Source organism: Tripterygium wilfordii, chromosome 20, assembly GCF_013401445.1.
Source record: "Tripterygium wilfordii isolate XIE 37 chromosome 20, ASM1340144v1, whole genome shotgun sequence".
Lineage (NCBI taxonomy): Eukaryota > Viridiplantae > Streptophyta > Magnoliopsida > Celastrales > Celastraceae > Tripterygium > Tripterygium wilfordii.
This window is the reverse complement of record NC_052251.1, coordinates 10,940,695-10,957,823: the sequence shown is the minus strand read 5'-3', so window position 1 is coordinate 10,957,823 and position 17,129 is coordinate 10,940,695. Positions and strand designations below refer to the sequence as shown.

The window sequence follows — 17,129 nt, the reverse complement described above, 5'->3', positions numbered from 1 at the left end:
ACCATATTTGGATACTACTTTTGTTATTATATTTATATATCTGTATTTGTTAGGCGTACTCCAACTCCATCCATGTGCCTGTTCTCTAAAGGAGACCAGGGGTTCAATGGTGGATAAGCAAGATTCGCCAAGCCGGAACCCTACGTACCCTACCTGGCTAAAAGTGACAACCAAGTTACAGTCTAAGAGTACAACAGTCCAACAACACTCTCATTGAGTTGAGGACCACGATCCGGCCCCTACCCAGATCACACAGGTACTTAAAAAAGGAAAAAGCTATCCTGAGTTTCAGCTCCAGAAATGTTTAGAAGATGAAGTGTTCAATAGAAGAGTCTACAAGACCGATGTGTTCTGTCACTGTGCATAGTCAACAGATATAAATCCAAAATCAATAAATGAGCTAATACTGATAGGAAAAGTATGCAATTAATCTTAGTTTCTTTGATATGATAAGAGCATCATGCATGTAGCTAATTTGTAGTTTAGAGGTAGTCGTTTGATTGCAAGCAAGCAGTGTCAGCTTGTAATACAGCCTCCTGACAATATTAGCATATAAGACTGCATATATTTTACCTTTTCCGACCCAACCTCCACTGCAAGAGTACTATACACCATACTTGAACTTGCATTCGCACAGTTAACCTTCTTGTAGCATGCTGCAAAGGTTTCAGGAACAGCAGTGCGTTTGGCTCTAAGACATTAGCGTCTTCCAACAAACAAATGAAAAAAAATCCTAATAAAAATGGAGAAAATTAACTACGACCGCAGATGCAAATTCCTAAGGCTTCTACTATGATGTACCTACTTGGCCAGTACCTAAAACGGTTTCTAGAACGGTAGAACCCAACAAAAAAAGAAGCATTTGACTGACACATGAAAATTTTTAAGCAATAAACACTTTAAAATGGAGACAATGAGGAAGATGCCTACACATGGACTGTTTGTAATTGTTTTTTGGAACGGCTACAGGATCATTAGAAATCGCTTAAATCCATTACAACGCTTTTTTTTGTCTATTCTCTTGTTAACATATATAGATAAATTCAGTTTCTTACCATTGACAACACATTTTTTTTGGAGAACATCCCGTAATAACTCCGCAGTTAAGTATGCTTCTACGAGAGCACTATTGGGATGGATGATCTCTTGGAAAGACAAACGGTGCAGACCCGATGTATCTACGGAAACTGAACAACCCAAAGTGGACAATATTTTTGATCTATATTGGGCTGGAAATTCTAATATCCCTCCCTATTATTTTTAGCGAATATGAAATTGACAATAATGCCATCACAGTAACACTGGAAAAAGAAATGCCAGCAAAATGCACAATGACATAGGATGAGTTGACTCAATTTCGGTTCACATCCTGAGTTCCTGACTATAAACTGAGCCAACGAGAAAAGGCAGATGTATGGAAGAACAAACAGAAGGCAAATGAAAAGGTAGTTCAAACTTCAAAAACCAGAAGACCAAACAGGACTGTGAAGAAGGTACCTCAAGAAGTAAACATTTAAGTAAAAGTGGGGAATCTACTTTTTGCCATTCTCTGCAATGGTGGACAGCAATGTAATCTTCAAGTCATCAATATCCTTGAGCAATTTATCATTCTCCAAATATTTATTTTGTATCTCGACGTGTAAAGCTGCATTGTGCAAGAATTCACAGCAGATAATATACCTAACTTACCAAATTCTGATAATGTACAACAAGTTGAAAAGTGGTGATTAGTCATAAACTGTCCCAAAATAAATGCTTCGAGCAATAATCAAAGAATTTAGACATCAACCAATATCCAACTAGAATAGTGCAGTAACTTCTAAATTTTTTACCCCAAAAAAAGTCCAAGCTTCCAAGAATAGAATATGTGAAGAGATTTTCACTAAAAAGATTCCTTTGCTGCACTACAAAATAGCAAATGAATCAAAAAAAAGAAACAAAAATAGCAAATCCACTTAAATCAAGCACATAGTCACCATAAAAAATAGCAAAATATACAAGGTCTCACGAAAAATTGCTGTGACATGAAAATGTAGCTACTCATGGTATATTAACAGATTTGTACCATAACCATCCAAATATCAATAATTCTGTTTATCGGGGTCAGTGACAAAGATTCCTAGAAAACAACTCAGATCTAATTAAAGTGGGAGATTCTCAAATCTTTTCAATTTTCTGTCAACATCCTCCTCATGTAGACCTAAACTCATTATAGATCCATCACCTCGAAGTCAGGATGATTTCAGGCTCAATTGGTCATAAAATTACCAATACAACTCTATGGCTTCATTCATGCAAGATCTATTACCACCAAATATCAATTTTAAGAAACCAGAAATACAGTGTAACTATAATAGGTATATATTTCAGCAAGGAGGAAAAGAAATTCTAACTACAAAACCAATGGAATGTGGCAACCAAGATTATAATGATATGGTTATCTACTACAGTGATCCCAGCAGTTGCCCAACAGTTAAAACAACACCCTTATGTGTGAAAGGTGTTTTCTGGTGAATACAGAAAGCAGAGCTCTGGAGTCTGTTATTCAGTGTTGCATAAATGTTACACCAAAGAACAAGCTAGATAAATCCAAAAAATGACCTCAGCCCTTGTTTTTCTAGAGTATATATAAAATCTGTTGAAAAACTTATTGGATGATCATTAATAACAAAAGAGGAAAAATATGCAACAAGCATATTTCTCAGACTAACCAAGCTAACCTAACACAATAATCAATTTGTTACAGTAAGTAACAATCAATGGTATAGTTAACCTGTAATGTCGGCGTTTGATGCATTAACAAGTTAGAATAATATGATATTACCCGCATTGGAATTATTCAGATCTTCAAGAACTTCTTCTACAAAGGCCAGCATTGAATTCTTCAAAGCCTTATTTTTCTTATCCAATTGGAGAAACTCATTTTCAAGAAACTCCTTCTCAGACAACAAAGCCACCAGCTCCTCAGTTTCACCCTTGTCAATCTCCCATTGAAATTCTAAGCACGTAGCGGTAAATTCATCCCTGCACATGATCAGCCAGTTCAATCACCAATATCCAGCAACATGTGAACCCACCACACCCCTTGCAACCAAGCTTAATAGCAAATCCCATATACTCCTTTGATGAATTTACTATAATCCAACAAATGCAGTGTGCAAAGATGTATTTAATATGTATGCATTCAGTGCATACCTGAAATCTTTTTGTAGGATCAAAAAGTATATATACACATATAGACATACATATATTTGGGTTTGTGTTTATTAAATATACGTGAGTATGTGTGGGTTCACTTATTAGCTAGAGAATTTCAGGATTTAATACCGCTTATCATTTATCCTTTGAAGGATCTCGTCTCTCGTCGTTCTCAAACAAGATAACTCGTCATTCAAGATCTTCACAGACTTCCTCGAATCAGCTACAAACAGAAAATTTTAATTCACAACAAAAAGCAATAGTTATGAGCAGAAAAAAATATAAAAGAGGGATTGTAAAAATTAAACTACCGGTAACGGAGATCAATCCGTGGATCTCGAAGTAAGAGACGTAAAGCAACCTGGTGAGCTCAGATTCTCTGGAAGCCAAAGCGGATTCGATCTCCGAGCAGTTGACGATCTCTGACTCGATCTCTCGCGTCGTCTGGATGTTCCCCTCGATTTCGTCGTTGACCTAATCGCAGTCAGTTAGCATACGAATCAACTTAATTTCCGGTGAGATGTCATCGATAAAGCAAAATTAATGAAAAAATCTAGCAATATTTTCAGGAGGGGGAAGAGATTGAAGGAAAGGACCTGGTCGAGCATGTCCTTTAGGAAAGAAATTTGGCAGAGAATTGCTTCTGAGTCCTCCATTGTTTCTCTCTCGAATTCCCGCTATTTTCCTCACGAAAACTGTGCTTGGAATTTTTTAGATTCTTTTGAATTTTTCAAACTGAAATTTTCGTTTGAAACATGAATCATCAAGGGCTCTCCCTCCAATAGACCCCTTTGGCGCGACCTGCCACCAAAAACAAACCATAACGTGGCATCAAAGACAGCCATACCCATCCAGGTTGGATTCATACCTCATCATTGAGGATCATTAAACTCAAAACTTTCCAACGGACTTTTGTCTTCATGGATCTTCCCAACATAAACTTCAATGACATTCATTAGCTAGGAATTACTTGCATTCGGAGAGCTAAGTTCTCAGCATAGTTGGGTTTGCTGAAATGAACAATTAGCAAAAAAAAAAAAAAAGTTTTCATGGTTATTTGGGAACCTTATCTAATTAACTGGGGCAAGCAACAATCAAAACTTACTACTCAGTCATAACATGGTTGATGGATCACCTTGGATTATCATTTGTGGCATCTCTTCAGGCCCAGTAGAACTAAAAAACACTTGAATCAGGGGCTTCAACACTGAAAAATATGCAACAAACCCTGTACAGTATGGACGAAGAACCCCCGAACCAGAGCATGGCCTTACAGCGGTGACGCCCCATAATATTGAACCGAAATAAATCTTCATGGCTTCAACACGTGGCCGCAACCACACCAGGTGACTCAAAATAAAATCATTACAGAAAACGGCACGTACCACGGGTTCCCGAGTCATATACATCCACGTGGCACTCCGCCAGAAAAATAAGCACATTTTTCCCTCATTTTAACCGTCATATCCCGTACGGCGAGAATCGCCGCCGCTACCTACCATATCGGATTCATTATCCCATTTCCCGTATCCCTCTCTCGCAATCGACCGATTCAAAAGCTCTCTCTTTCTTCGATTCAGATTCCCTTATTTTCTTTTTTAATTTATCGAAATTTTTATCAAATCAATTTCTGCACAAATGATTCAGCGTTTCGTTGACAACGTCCTCGCTGTCACAAAAGAGTGAGTCCGCTTCCCTAATCCACAGCTTATAATGCGTAATATACGGACATATCTGACCTGATATCATATGTATATTCGTGATTGAATCTTTTTATTTCGTGATTTTATTGGGTATCTTCCCTTTGTTATTGAGCAAGAGCATTAATTTCCCTGCTGGATGTTCTTGGTTGCGCTTTTAGTGATGGTATTGTGGGATATCTCATATCTGTGGCCGCCTGATTTAGTAAATTGACTATTGCTTATTTTTATATGAGATCTTCGAGAAAATCAACTCTATTAGTCAATGATTCTTCTATATTGGTATGTTATTTGAGAAGTTCGTGTTGGATTTCAAAGTATTGGATCGTGAATGGGTGAATTATCCCTGCCAGCTTCTTTCCCACGATTAGAACTTGGCTGGGATTTGTCCTATTGGTGTTGCAATGCAAATTGAGCATAAAGATGCTTCTTTGACGAGCAACTGGTGATAGTGTTGCTCCAGACTGCCTATCATTTGATGATGGAAACAGCATGTAAGAAGCAGTCATACTTTCCATGAAAACAGTATAATCAGTGGTGTTAAAATTGTTTCTGAGAATGAAGTTTCCTGAGCTTATTACGCTCCAAATCTCTCTTTAAAAATGGGTGCTTTAGGCTGGATTGGTATTCTTCATATAAATTCTGGTTGGGTTGTATTGAACTCACTGATATGGTTATATCTCATGAGATGGAAGTTCGTTTGGAAAATCATTATAATAATAAAACTAGATTCAATAATATTTTGCCTGGATGCCTTCTCTATGAGAAGAGAAGAACACTTGATGCCTTCTCTATGACAATGGATGGTGTGCGAACCCATCAGGAATGGTGGTTTTATCTGTTACTTTTATTGTTAGCCTTTTCGCTATTATAACGGGAAAACTATAGTGTCGCTTTGCATTTTGATTTTTTGCCATTGAAATATGTGTCAGATACCTGTCTGCCTCTTTGGATTTCCTTCCCAGTTACATATCTGTTTGATTGGCATGAGGTTTTCATCCGTTGCAAAGTAGGCATCAATAGCAGCTGCATCTGGTGCTTTCACTTCAGAATTTAATTATTGTTTACTTTTGCACTTTCTGAAGTATGACATGATTAATTTGAGTGAATATAATTTTTGTGCTATTATTTGAATCCACCTTCCTATATCAATATACAATTACTTTTCGGTTATATGCTGCCAGTCGGATGTTTCAGATCGATGGCCAGATTGGAATTTTATGAATGAATTTTACGCGTTTGACAACTAAATTCCGCCTTAATTTCATATCCGACTGCATTAGGATATTATTGACTTTCTGAGAGGTTTTGAAACTCTGTTCAGCCTCTGCTTCTTATGGCATTCATGATACATTCTTCTTATGATAGAGAAGAGGCTTGAAATGTGAAGTTACCCTTCCAATCCTTTAGCAGTATAATAAATGGGAACATAAAACACTTAAGCCCTAAAATATAAAAATGAAATGTAGGTCTACAAAAATTATTTTCTGGAGCCTAAGAAATGGTAACCAGTGTACAAGTGCAATTTGTCTTCTCTAACACTGTTTTTTCCCCTCCATGCTTTTTTGGTGTGTATGGAAGATCCTGGAGTCGTTTGAGATTTCAGTACTCATGCAAATTTGCTACAGCAATTTTTATCTTAATTATATCAATTGAAATTGTTACTTGTTTGTTTTCTGGTTTTCCTGCTTACTGGGCTTTACTGCTCATTTTTGCGGGCATTTTCCTTTCACTTTTAGATTACTCTTGCAGTTACTGACTTGATCAGTCTAAACATTTTTTTCCCGCTTAGAGCATGAATGATTGCTTGGTTTTTGTTTCTAGTGCAGGTCGGTGAAGACATTGACTTATGAGTCTTTGAACAATATCGTGAGGCTGATAAATGGATTATCTGCTCTTCTATTGACAATTTTGCCGGGAAAGGCTAATATTCTTGAAGGTATTCATGGCTGGGAGCTTAGACCAACTTTTCGTGGACCTAGGTTCCCACGATGGATGGAAAAGTAAGTTCAAATTTTCAAGATTAGATTTTCTTAGCAGCTGTACAAGTTTACCACAGAGAGATTCTAAAAAAAGGGGGAAAATATACAAAATTGCGTTGCGAGCAGTATGTTGCTTCGTAATTGGACCGCCGAAACTCTTTCCAAATTCATTTATCTTCATGTTTTAGTCTGATTGCATGTCTCCTTATGCGTCAAACTTACGTTTTAGACTCCTCTTTGTTGTTGAGAGAATGGCAGGAAATAAATTATGCTTATCTTTTTGTTATTTCAAAATTTAATGGTTACGAAGGTTCTTTGTTATCGAGTAGCCCTTCCAATATTCACGTTACATTTCTGATTTGACATTTCCACTTTTCCTTGGTGATGGTAGTGGCGTGTCCTCTTTCAACCAATTCATACACGAGCTTTCTGTGGATTCTGATACTTCGAGCCTTGAGTACTCATCTGGAGAAGATGATCTCGGTGCAATATATCCCGCTTCCCCATCTTCTCAAAGTTCTCGTGCCTCTTTTTCAAAGCGTAATATACGCTGGACCGGATGGATTGGTTGCTTATTTTTGTGGGTTCTGTATCCTATTAAGTTTCTGTTTGGGTTACCGAAAAGTGTATGGCAATTATTTTGTTGTGGGGTGTCAAAGGGAAATTCTGTTCCAGGAAATGACCGGTCTTCAAGTCCGCGCCGTATCAAGAGATTGCTTACCCTTAAGGATCATGTTGTTCACCGCGCCACTGACAGGAGGCGTGGAGTCATTGAGGTACTTTCCAGATTTCCTTTATATATCAGTCTAAGAACTTGTGTTTTGCGTTAGTCAATCAACTATCTTCTTTCATAGGGATAATTTAGTACAATGTTTCATGCTAATGTTGTGTTCTTCAGGATCTTCATTTAGCAATCGAGATAATCATAGAAACTATATTTGATGCGGTTCACAAGGCAGCACATTTTGTTCTTTCTCCATTAGAAGCGTTAAGAATACTCTGTAGATGGCTATTCTCTCACAGCAATCGGGGTAAAGATATGCTTGATGATGATCCATATGACTCTGTTACCACAACTACACTAGGAGATGATGATCCAGTTGTTACAGAGAGGAAAACTTCTTTGCGTCACTCCATGAATACAGATGCAAGGACATGTCAGGATGTGATAACAGAGCTTGGGTGAGAGCAGTGCTACTTTAACTTTCTTCCATTTGTGTTCTTTACAAAATGCTGCATAGCTTCTGCAGGATTTTAACGTCTTTAGATGCATTAGGTATCCATACGAAGCTATAAATGTGGTTACCTCTGATGGATATGTTCTTCTGTTGGAAAGAATACCTAGGTAAGTGCTGATTTCTTTCCTTCTTAGTTGTATTAAGTTTCGATGCATGTTGCCCAATGCTTGAAGTGTGATTTTGCAGGCGTGATGCTCGGAAGGCAGTTTATTTGCAGCATGGAATTATGGATTCATCTATGGGGTGAGTCTTTCATCTATTCTTGTTGGTTATATCAATAGGTATGGTTTGAATAGGGAGAATCCAATTTTTATCATTATCTACCGGGGGGAGTGGGATGAATTGTTTTCCCTTCATTTTACCTTTCCTTCTTAGCTGTTTACCAGGGAAAAGGGGTTTTGTGCACCCTTGTGTGTAACTTGCAGTTGATGCAGTTTTTGTTAGTGTATCTAAGACATTATTGTCACAGTATAAGTGGCTACTCAGGTGTCACAACAGTGCACCTTCATAAAAATGGGAACATCTAGTAGGGTAGTTGCCTAAATTTATATCCGGGTATCACACTAAATTTTTTCCATCCTCTTGAATGAGGGTCTTCGATCGTTAAGAATGTTAAGTCTCCTGTATCCGGTATTTATTAATACAAATTTTAGTTGCTTTGTATCTGTATGATTCTCATCGTCGTGGCAATGATGTGTAAGGTGGGGTGTGCTCTAGGCAGATTTACCCCTGAAATCTTAAACTGTGTACCTGCATTGTGCATACTTTTGTGTAGGGAATGGTATGTGCTGCTCCGTAGTCATTCCATGTCCTTTTGCCTCTTCCTTGTCCATCTAACTTCAGTTTGTTCAAACAATTATGAGTAGGTGCAATTTCTCATTCCATATCCATGAAAATTGCTGACAATTCTTTTTCGTCTTATCCTAAACTGGTTCGACCCTTTAGGTTCGTACGATGGGTTAATTTTTGGTTGCATGAAGTGTTTGAAGATGTTCAGCTTTGGCTGCTATTCCTTCTTTCTCTTTTTTTCTATCATCTCTATCTCTTCTAGCTTTTCCAGTTTGCTCATCGTCCTTGCGACAAAAAGTTGAGGGGAACGGTGGGTGATTCTTTCAGCCAGGCTTTGAGCCAACACGTTATCTATATATTGCGAATGTAGATTTTGGTTAATCTGTTTCTTTTGAAGTTTTACTCCATAGCATGTTGTCTGGTTAAGTATTGAGCACTTTTCTCAAAAGTTGGCTTAAAGCATATATGGGACCTATTGATTCCTAGATCTCCTTTGACATCATGCTCAACCCTCACCCCCCTTCTTCTTTTTTTCCGGTAGGTATCCTTATTTACACATTTCTTCTTATTTGCGTACATAGAGATACATTATCTTCTTTTCACATATGTTCATTTTGTTTTCCAGTTGGGTTTCTAATGGGGTTGTTGGTTCTCCAGCATTTGCAGCCTATGATCAAGGTTTGCAACATTTATGCAGCCCTGTTAGAACTTGGATGCCACCGGCAAAGTAAATCATATCTTCTCCTTTTACTTTGCAGGGTATGATGTTTTTCTTGGGAATTTCCGTGGTTTGGTGTCTAGGGAGCATGTTGACAAAGATATTTCGTCAAAACAGTAAGTTTACATGATCTTTTAACCCTGAGAAATATCTTCAGGTCATTATGATCTCAGATATTGATTCGGAACGGAAATGAGTGATTAATATCACAAATAATTCAATTTCCTAGATTTGTTATGGATATGCTTTTTTGTACTGATCAACTGAATGCATCAATCTGATGTAGGTACTGGCGATACTCAATCAATGAGCATGGGATGGAGGATATCCCAGCAATGATAGAGAAGATACACCAAGTCAAAACTTCCGAACTGAAAATTAGCCAGCCTGGTCTGGAGGAAGAAGTTGGTGACAGTCAGGCTTACAAATTGTGTGCAATATGTCATAGCCTGGGAGGAGCTGCTATGCTGATGTATGTCATAACACGTCAGATTGAAGAAAAGCCCCACAGACTCTCAAGATTGATTTTATTATCGCCAGCCGGCTTCCACGAAGATTCTGGAGTAGCTTTTACGGTGGCTGAGTATTTGTTCCTTTTCTTGGCTCCTATTCTTTCTCCTTTTGTGCCAGGCTTCTACATTCCGACTAGATTCTTCCGAATGCTTCTGAACAAGTTGGCGCGGGACTTCCATAACTACCCTGCAGTTGGTGGACTCGTTCAAACTCTAATGAGTTACCTTGTGGGTGGGGATAGTTCAAATTGGGTTGGGGTGTTGGGTTTACCGCACTATAACATGAATGATATGCCAGGAGTTTCGTTCCGAGTGGCTGAACACCTTGCACAGATAAAGCGCTCGCGTAAATTCAGGATGTACGACTACGGGAGTGAAACTGCAAACATGAAGGCCTATGGATCCCCCGAGCCATTGGACTTGGGTGAATGTTACAGTCTCATTGATGTGCCAGTTGACTTGGTTGCAGGACAGAAGGACAGGATAATCCGACCCTCAATGGTAAGGAAGCACTATAAGCTGATGAAGGAAGGCGGTGTGGATGCATCGTTCAGGGAGTTTGAGTATGCCCACCTGGACTTCACTTTCTCCCACCGTGAAGAACTCTTGGCATATGTGATGTCTCGCTTGCTGCTCGTGGAACCTACTATGAAGCAGCAAGGCAGTAGTCGGAAGTCAAAAAAAAAAGGACAGTGAAAACTTGAAAATACTATATGAGAAGATGCACATCATGGATATTCCATATTTTTTGGCTTGGTGTGTTGCGTCTCCAGGTGGTTTGTACATAGTATTGTCCGAGTCCAGTCCAGTGTAATATTTTATGTGTGTCCCCGTCCATCAACCTTGTATCCCCTGTGTTGGGTTGTGTAGTAAACTGCGAGGTTGGAGTGGTATGGAAATGTGTATTGTTTGTTTGTAACCAACTCTATATAGACAGAGACAGAGACAGGATGTTTTTGATTGATGGTGTTTGTAGTTGATTGATTCACATATTATTTTCTTGCTCTTTTGGCTTTTATGCATATGAAATGTAATGTTGGACACTCCCAACTCCAATCCTCCTTTTTATAATTCAGGAAAGTATGTCTAACCATGTCTTTGAATTGCCGAAAAAAAAATATATTTTTAGCGTCTTTCCCTGGGAGTATTAACAAGTGTACTAGTTCTATACATCTATCATCTATGGGAGTAGTTGCAACGGTGCTCACATCGACAAGACTGCACCGCACCTCGAAACAAAACTCTTGATATATCATTAATTTACCGTATCCCCAAACATTTATAATATATGTTCATATCGCATCAAAATACTCGAATCGAAACTCTTGACATATCATCTTACCGTACTCTCAAACACTTATAATATATGTTGAATTGTTTACCGTAATCAAATTAGGTCAAGTATTTTATTTTAGATTAATGTACAATGTAAATGTTAAGTGATTTTATATTAATATTATTAATCATCTAATATAACCATAATTTAGATACATCAAACGTACCTCAGAGCACCGTATCATAGTTTTAAAAGTGATGCACCAAATAGTTTTTGCGTTCCAAATCACCTCACAACAGCACTCCAAACAGCACCTATGAAAAAGCAAGATCCAAACGGTAGGGAAAATGGTATGTATACATAATATTTGGTATACATAAGATACATAATCTATGTGGCATGCCAACTAGGCATGCCATATAGATATTTTACACAAAACCCTAAAGACTTAACTATTGTTTTCCCGCTCACATTTTCTCTCTCCTCTATCTCTCCCTCTCATCTCTCTTACGCGTCTCTCTCTTTTTCTCTCACGGCCAAAATCTGATGTCCGTCGTCCGACCACCCATATAACCGCCGGTGCCACCAAGAGAAGCGGCCGGCCCCCAGGAGCAATGCCCAACCATCACTTGCCATCAACGGTCGTTGATTTTGTCGAAAATCCACCATGAAATCATGGGTATCCATGGGACAAAAATCCCAGATCCAATTGATTCCGATGTCGATTTTGTAATCCGACACCACCAATGGACTCCCCTATGTGAGGAGCACCTAGCCCAGCCCTTCGTCGACTGAAACGGCCATCGGAAAATGGAGACCCACGTCGAAGGTATGCTCCAGTGCGTTATTACACTATACATTTGGCAGTGTATTTAGCTTTTTCTGTTTATTGAACATCCTATGTATTACATGTGAAGCTTGATAGTGGGTTATTGCACTGTCATAATGAAAAGTGTAATTATTTTGTTTCATGGTTTGTTTCTTGCCTAGCTTACCAGATATTGTATTTTGCAAATAGTGTTAGTGTATTTAGAACATAGTGTATTTAGCATATAGTGTATTTTGCTGGGCTGCTCCTCGTCATGGTGTTTTTAGCTTTTTCTGTTGATTGAACATCTTATGTATTATTTGTGAAGCTTGGTTTAATACATTACGAATAACTAGTGTATTTAGAGAAGTTGTTCATCGTATACAAATTTTTCTTGTTAAATAGATTGGTATTACTTTGATAGTGAGACTTTATCATTGGGGATTCCCATTATTGTCATGGATGTTGCTTTTACATTAGGTTTTTGTAAGTGTATTTGTTAACCAGTTATTAATGCATTACGAATATCCAGTGTATTTATCCCAAGTTAAATACATTGGTCTTAATTTTGAGTCCAATGATTGATGACACTCTACTATGATAGTGTAATAATGTAAGTGTCAATTAATTTTTGGTCTTCATTTTATATGTCTTATTACATTATAAATTACTAAATTTATGGTTTTATCTAACAAATATATGTTTAAATATTTTTTTTGCAGTGAAGATATGGTTTTACTTGATGATATTGATAGTCAGATCAATATCAATCAAGCTGATAGTGTTAATGATTGTGTTAAGACTGGTGCCGAGACTGCTAGATCAATGTGCCAGTAACAGGAATGTTGTTTGAATCAGTTGATGAGATGTTTAAATTTTACAAGGACTATGGTCAAGTAAATGGGTTTTCAGTCAAGAGGAGATCATTAACGAAGGATGCAAATGGTGATTACATATATCTGATATTTACATGCGGGAGGTCAGATAAATTTGTATCACATTTGAAGAATTCGGTCAATCATCGTGGTCAATCATCTAGGGTGTTGAGTGTTCAAGATGTAGTTTATTGTGTTTTAAATATTTATTACTGTGAAATTTATATGACAGTCAATCTTATTACATTATGTCTTTATAGTGTATTTGTATATAATATGTTAATGCATTACGAATTAACAGGGTATTTAACATAGTTGTTCATGACAGTGTTTTATTACATTGTCTTTCGGTAGAGTAGTTATTACCCATTTGTTAGTGAATTACCATTGTATTTAGTGCACGGTAGTGATAGCATAGTAATTTTTCTTGTTAAATAAAAGGGGTTTTTTTGTTATGTCAATGATTTATGACACTCCAGTATGTTTTTCTTCATGACAGTAACTTATTACATTATTTTTTAAAAATGTATTCCTTTCACAATTGTTAATGCATAATGTAGTAACAATATATTTACTTACTAGTAGTTATGTACATTCATGTAAGGTGTTCATCAGCGAAAGTTATAAGGTCCACTTGCCTTTTAAGCATCCGAACATCGGTAAAATTAACATGGTTCAATTGACATAACTAGATAAATGTTTTGCTCATCATTTTCACTTTTTTGTAATGGTACACATCCCATGAATACCCACCATCATTAAAAAAGTTATTGATGTATTTTGCCCTCAATTGGTAGATGTCTGTTTTGGTCAGCTTCTTCTTTTTGCTCACATTGTTGAATATGCAATCAATTACGTACATGCATATTAAGCCGCAATCGACCCTGTTTTTTTATTATAAAAAAAGTGTCAGTGTATTTATATATATTTTATAAACAACAAATGAAAGGTAAAATTACTCGGATATAATTAAATTAAATACATTACACAGCGTAGTAGTGTAATCAAATATTTGATCAATATGAAGAACACACACTATCGAACCACACTATTTACCGAAATACACTTCCATTAAGCGTAAATAAAATATCACAAAACACAAACCAATGCATTATAACTGCTGAAACCAATCAAGTATGTAAACATAACCATTCAAGCCAAATACATTATTTAATTGACAGTGTATAGTTATATCAATGTTCAGACCTAAAAATTTTACTAGTTTTGTCCATACCTCAAATTACTCACAACAAATACATTAGGCAATATGGAAGTGTAGTTCTAGCATTGTTCATACATGCAAAAATTTTATGAACAGAGTATACCTAAACAAGACAACATTAAACATATGTTAAAAACATTATGCACACTGACAGTGAACCAATCGAACCCATCAAGCAAGGAAACTAACATATTCAATGCAACTACATTATGGGAACTTACAGTGTATGTAATATTAAATGCATTACTAAAATGGAAATGTAATCAAATATTTTGTGGAACCAAGAAATCACCAATCCAGGACACCATGACGAGAAGCAGCCCAGCAAAATACATTATGTTCTAAGTACACTAAATGCTAAATACACTATTTGCAAAATACAATATCTGGTAAGCTAGGCAAAAAACAAACCATGAAACAAAATAATTACACTTTTCATTATGACAATACAATAACCCACTATCAAGCTTCACAAGTAATTCATAAGATGTTCAATCAACAGAAAAAGCTAAATACACTGTCAAATGTATAGTGTAATAACGCACTGGAGTATACCTTTGACGTGGGTCTCCGATTCCGGTGGCCGTTTTGGTCGACGAAGGGTTGGACTAGGTGCTCCTCACGTAGGGGAGTCCATTGGTGGTGTCGGGTTACCAAATCGACATCAGAATCAATTGGATCTGGGATTTTTGTCCGATGGATACCCATGATTTCATGATAGATTTTCGACAAAATCAACAACCGTTGATGGCAAGTGATGGTTGGGTGTTGCTCCTGGGGGCTGGCCGCTTCTTTTGGTGGCACTGGCGGTCATATGGGTGGTCGGATGGTGGAGGTTAGGTTTTGGCCGTGAGAGACAAAGAGAGAGTAGCGTGAGAGAGAGGAGAGGAAGAGAGAGGAGAGAGAAATATAAAATCTGATGAGAGATAAAAGTGAGTGATTTGTAAGGTTTAATTTTTGATTTTTGAAATTTGAAATTTGAAATTGCCTAGTCATTTGCTTACATGGCATGCCATGTCATTATGTATATTTATGTATACCAATTTTATGTATGTGTAGCATCACCGCTCGGTAGACACATCACAGCGCATACGGAGAGGGGGAAAGATGGCGGTGTGGGACAACGTTCGCATCATCGCGGGCACCATCCTGGGAGGCGCGTTCGGCTTCTACGTTATGCACCGCGCCGAAATCAGCTACAAGGTTTTCTTACTCTCTCTCCCTGATCACTTTCTATTTGCTTACTGAGATTTTGCGGCAAAAGGACGTCTTCTCTTGTCCATTTTCGAATTACGCAGAACGAAATTTTGTGGAATGATAGATCTTTCCTTTTTGGTTGAACAGGAAAAGATGAATGAGAGGCTGAGACAGTACCAGAGTGAATTGGAAAAGAAAGACAAGTTGAATAAGATCGAGGAATCCATCTAGCTTCCAAGGTTTGACAAAGCGATTTTGATTTCCTTTTTCTTTCCAATCCATGTAATTTCTGAGTCTTTTATCGCATGTTCTCTGAATCACAAAGCAAAGGAGAATGCAACCTTGGTGAGGAAATCAAGTAGGTGAATTAGTTTGGAGGAAATTTCGTGGTTCAATTCTTTGTCTTCTTGCTTTCATTCATTTTCTAGGCCTCCAAATGGGAGAAAGTAAAGATGCTTTATCTTCAGCATTAAATTGGTTATAAGAGGTGACTGCATTGAAGCAATCCCACGAGAGTGGAAATGGTAAAGTAAATGAATGAATGATCTGCTTGTGATAGGTTTCACATGGTCATTATATAATTTATTAGACTGAATGTTATAATGGGTTTCTAAAACTTTCTAGTATTGATCTTTCTGTTTGGTTTCTGGAAAAACAGGGAGATTAAGAGAAATTATAATTTAACTTTGGATTCGTAGAGGAAATGAAATATTCAAATTTGCAGATTTCTAGTGTGTGAATGAGAGAAATCAAAGAAATGTATATTTTGCCAAGTGCTGCTGTCTTGACTGAGCATTGAATTTGCTCCAGATAGGTTTCAAATGGTCAGTTGGTATAATTTATTGGCTTGAAAGGCATAGTGGTCTACATTTCTCGATCCTTTCGGTGGTTATAAGACTCTTAAGATTGCAGTCGAAGGAAACTAATGTGAGAACGATTTATCATTGCAGAGCCCTCTCGTCCTTGCCACTGTTTTGGACAATTAGTTTGTCTTTTGTTTCTTCTATTGTAGCATGGAGTAGTTAGCAAATGATGGTGAAAATTAACTAATAGGTTGATGCAGGTGTCTCACAGACAGGACGGGTTTTGGAAAGTAAGCGATATCCTAGCTTACACTAAGAAAATGTCCGCATTTTTGAGCACTTTTGGAGGACAGCATACTTACTAGTTTACTGGGTGTTGTCTCTTGCTATGTAAATTTTAGTGATGCGTAGACCAAGTAAAGTTAATTTGGCCACACAATATATTAATTTTTTTCGACTGTTAAACTTGCTGGTACTAAACATTCCTTCTGTGGTTGGTGGAAAAGATCTTGTTTGAAGGGTTTCCATGTAATATTATCTCTTGACTTCATTGGTAGTATCCCCAACTTTGATCCAAAGTAGAGCAGGATAAGGAACCAGCTAGCATATAGATAGGCTAGCGCCTGGAGGTAAGTAGTAGATGCCTGGTTAGTCTCAATGAAAGAGTGTTCTGATTTTGCTTGCAGATTTGGGAATTGTAGTTCTCCTAGTCCAAGATGTATATTGTTGGTTTTACTTTATACCCAAGCAAGCAGATTCGAGTATATGCAGTTGAGTTCTATAGCTATAGTTGGTTAGTTCCAACTATAAT

General features: G+C 37.4%; 3 protein-coding genes across 7 annotated transcripts; 2 read left to right on the top strand and 1 right to left on the bottom strand.

Moving 5' to 3' along the window:
- Positions 1-58: 58 nt before the first annotated feature.
- LOC119987075 lies at positions 59-4,436 on the bottom strand. 4 transcript variants are annotated; one of them, XM_038831810.1, is made up of 7 exons: positions 4,334-4,436; positions 4,067-4,208; positions 3,795-3,999; positions 3,510-3,672; positions 3,328-3,421; positions 2,825-3,024; positions 59-1,645 (listed from the first exon to the last, which is right to left on the bottom strand). In XM_038831810.1, the coding sequence occupies exons 3-7, from the start codon at positions 3,852-3,854 to the stop codon at positions 1,533-1,535; spliced, it is 630 nt and encodes a 209-aa protein (XP_038687738.1). In that variant the 5' UTR covers positions 3,855-3,999; positions 4,067-4,208; positions 4,334-4,436; the 3' UTR covers positions 59-1,532. The 4 variants fall into 4 exon arrangements, 3 of the variants coding, with proteins under 3 accessions (XP_038687738.1, XP_038687737.1, XP_038687739.1); XM_038831809.1 differs by having other exon boundaries at positions 69-656; positions 1,498-1,645; positions 3,795-4,208; XR_005465360.1 differs by adding an exon at positions 1,833-1,899 and having other exon boundaries at positions 1,595-1,645; positions 3,795-4,208; positions 4,334-4,432.
- Positions 4,437-4,599: 163 nt separating this feature from the next.
- LOC119987074 (lipase member M-like) lies at positions 4,600-11,180 on the top strand. The gene is made up of 9 exons (XM_038831808.1): positions 4,600-4,880; positions 6,728-6,901; positions 7,272-7,656; positions 7,779-8,062; positions 8,157-8,225; positions 8,305-8,361; positions 9,533-9,585; positions 9,666-9,741; positions 9,912-11,180. The coding sequence occupies exons 1-9, from the start codon at positions 4,837-4,839 to the stop codon at positions 10,831-10,833; spliced, it is 2,064 nt and encodes a 687-aa protein (XP_038687736.1). The 5' UTR covers positions 4,600-4,836; the 3' UTR covers positions 10,834-11,180.
- A 4,209-nt stretch (positions 11,181-15,389) lies between these two features.
- Positions 15,390-16,884, top strand: LOC119986687. 2 transcript variants are annotated; one of them, XM_038831350.1, is made up of 3 exons: positions 15,390-15,521; positions 15,663-15,754; positions 16,579-16,884. In XM_038831350.1, exons 1-2 carry the CDS (start codon positions 15,426-15,428, stop codon positions 15,744-15,746), a joined length of 180 nt encoding a protein of 59 aa, XP_038687278.1. In that variant the 5' UTR covers positions 15,390-15,425; the 3' UTR covers positions 15,747-15,754; positions 16,579-16,884. The 2 variants fall into 2 exon arrangements, with proteins under 2 accessions (XP_038687278.1, XP_038687277.1); XM_038831349.1 differs by lacking the exon at positions 16,579-16,884 and having other exon boundaries at positions 15,663-16,192.
- Positions 16,885-17,129: the final 245 nt, after the last annotated feature.

What these genes read in the sequence shown, in the direction of transcription:
- LOC119987075 (XM_038831810.1), bottom strand. Translation starts at nt 3,854, where the DNA reads ATGGAGGACTCAGAAGCAATTCTCTGCCAAATTTCTTTCCTAAAGGAC. An exon ending in CAAAGGATAAATGATAAGCG is followed by an intron (nt 3,025 to 3,327) that starts GTATTAAATCCT and finishes GATCATGTGCAG; the next exon opens with GGATGAATTTACCGCTACGT. An exon ending in TCTGAATAATTCCAATGCGG is followed by an intron (nt 1,646 to 2,824) that starts GTAATATCATAT and finishes TGCACAATGCAG; the next exon opens with CTTTACACGTCGAGATACAA.
- LOC119987074 (XM_038831808.1), top strand. Translation starts at nt 4,837, where the DNA reads ATGATTCAGCGTTTCGTTGACAACGTCCTCGCTGTCACAAAAGA. An exon ending in ATTATGGATTCATCTATGGG is followed by an intron (nt 8,362 to 9,532) that starts GTGAGTCTTTCA and finishes TTTGTTTTCCAG; the next exon opens with TTGGGTTTCTAATGGGGTTG. An exon ending in AAAGATATTTCGTCAAAACA is followed by an intron (nt 9,742 to 9,911) that starts GTAAGTTTACAT and finishes AATCTGATGTAG; the next exon opens with GTACTGGCGATACTCAATCA.
- LOC119986687 (XM_038831350.1), top strand. Translation starts at nt 15,426, where the DNA reads ATGGCGGTGTGGGACAACGTTCGCATCATCGCGGGCACCATCCTGGGA. An exon ending in GCGCCGAAATCAGCTACAAG is followed by an intron (nt 15,522 to 15,662) that starts GTTTTCTTACTC and finishes TTGGTTGAACAG; the next exon opens with GAAAAGATGAATGAGAGGCT.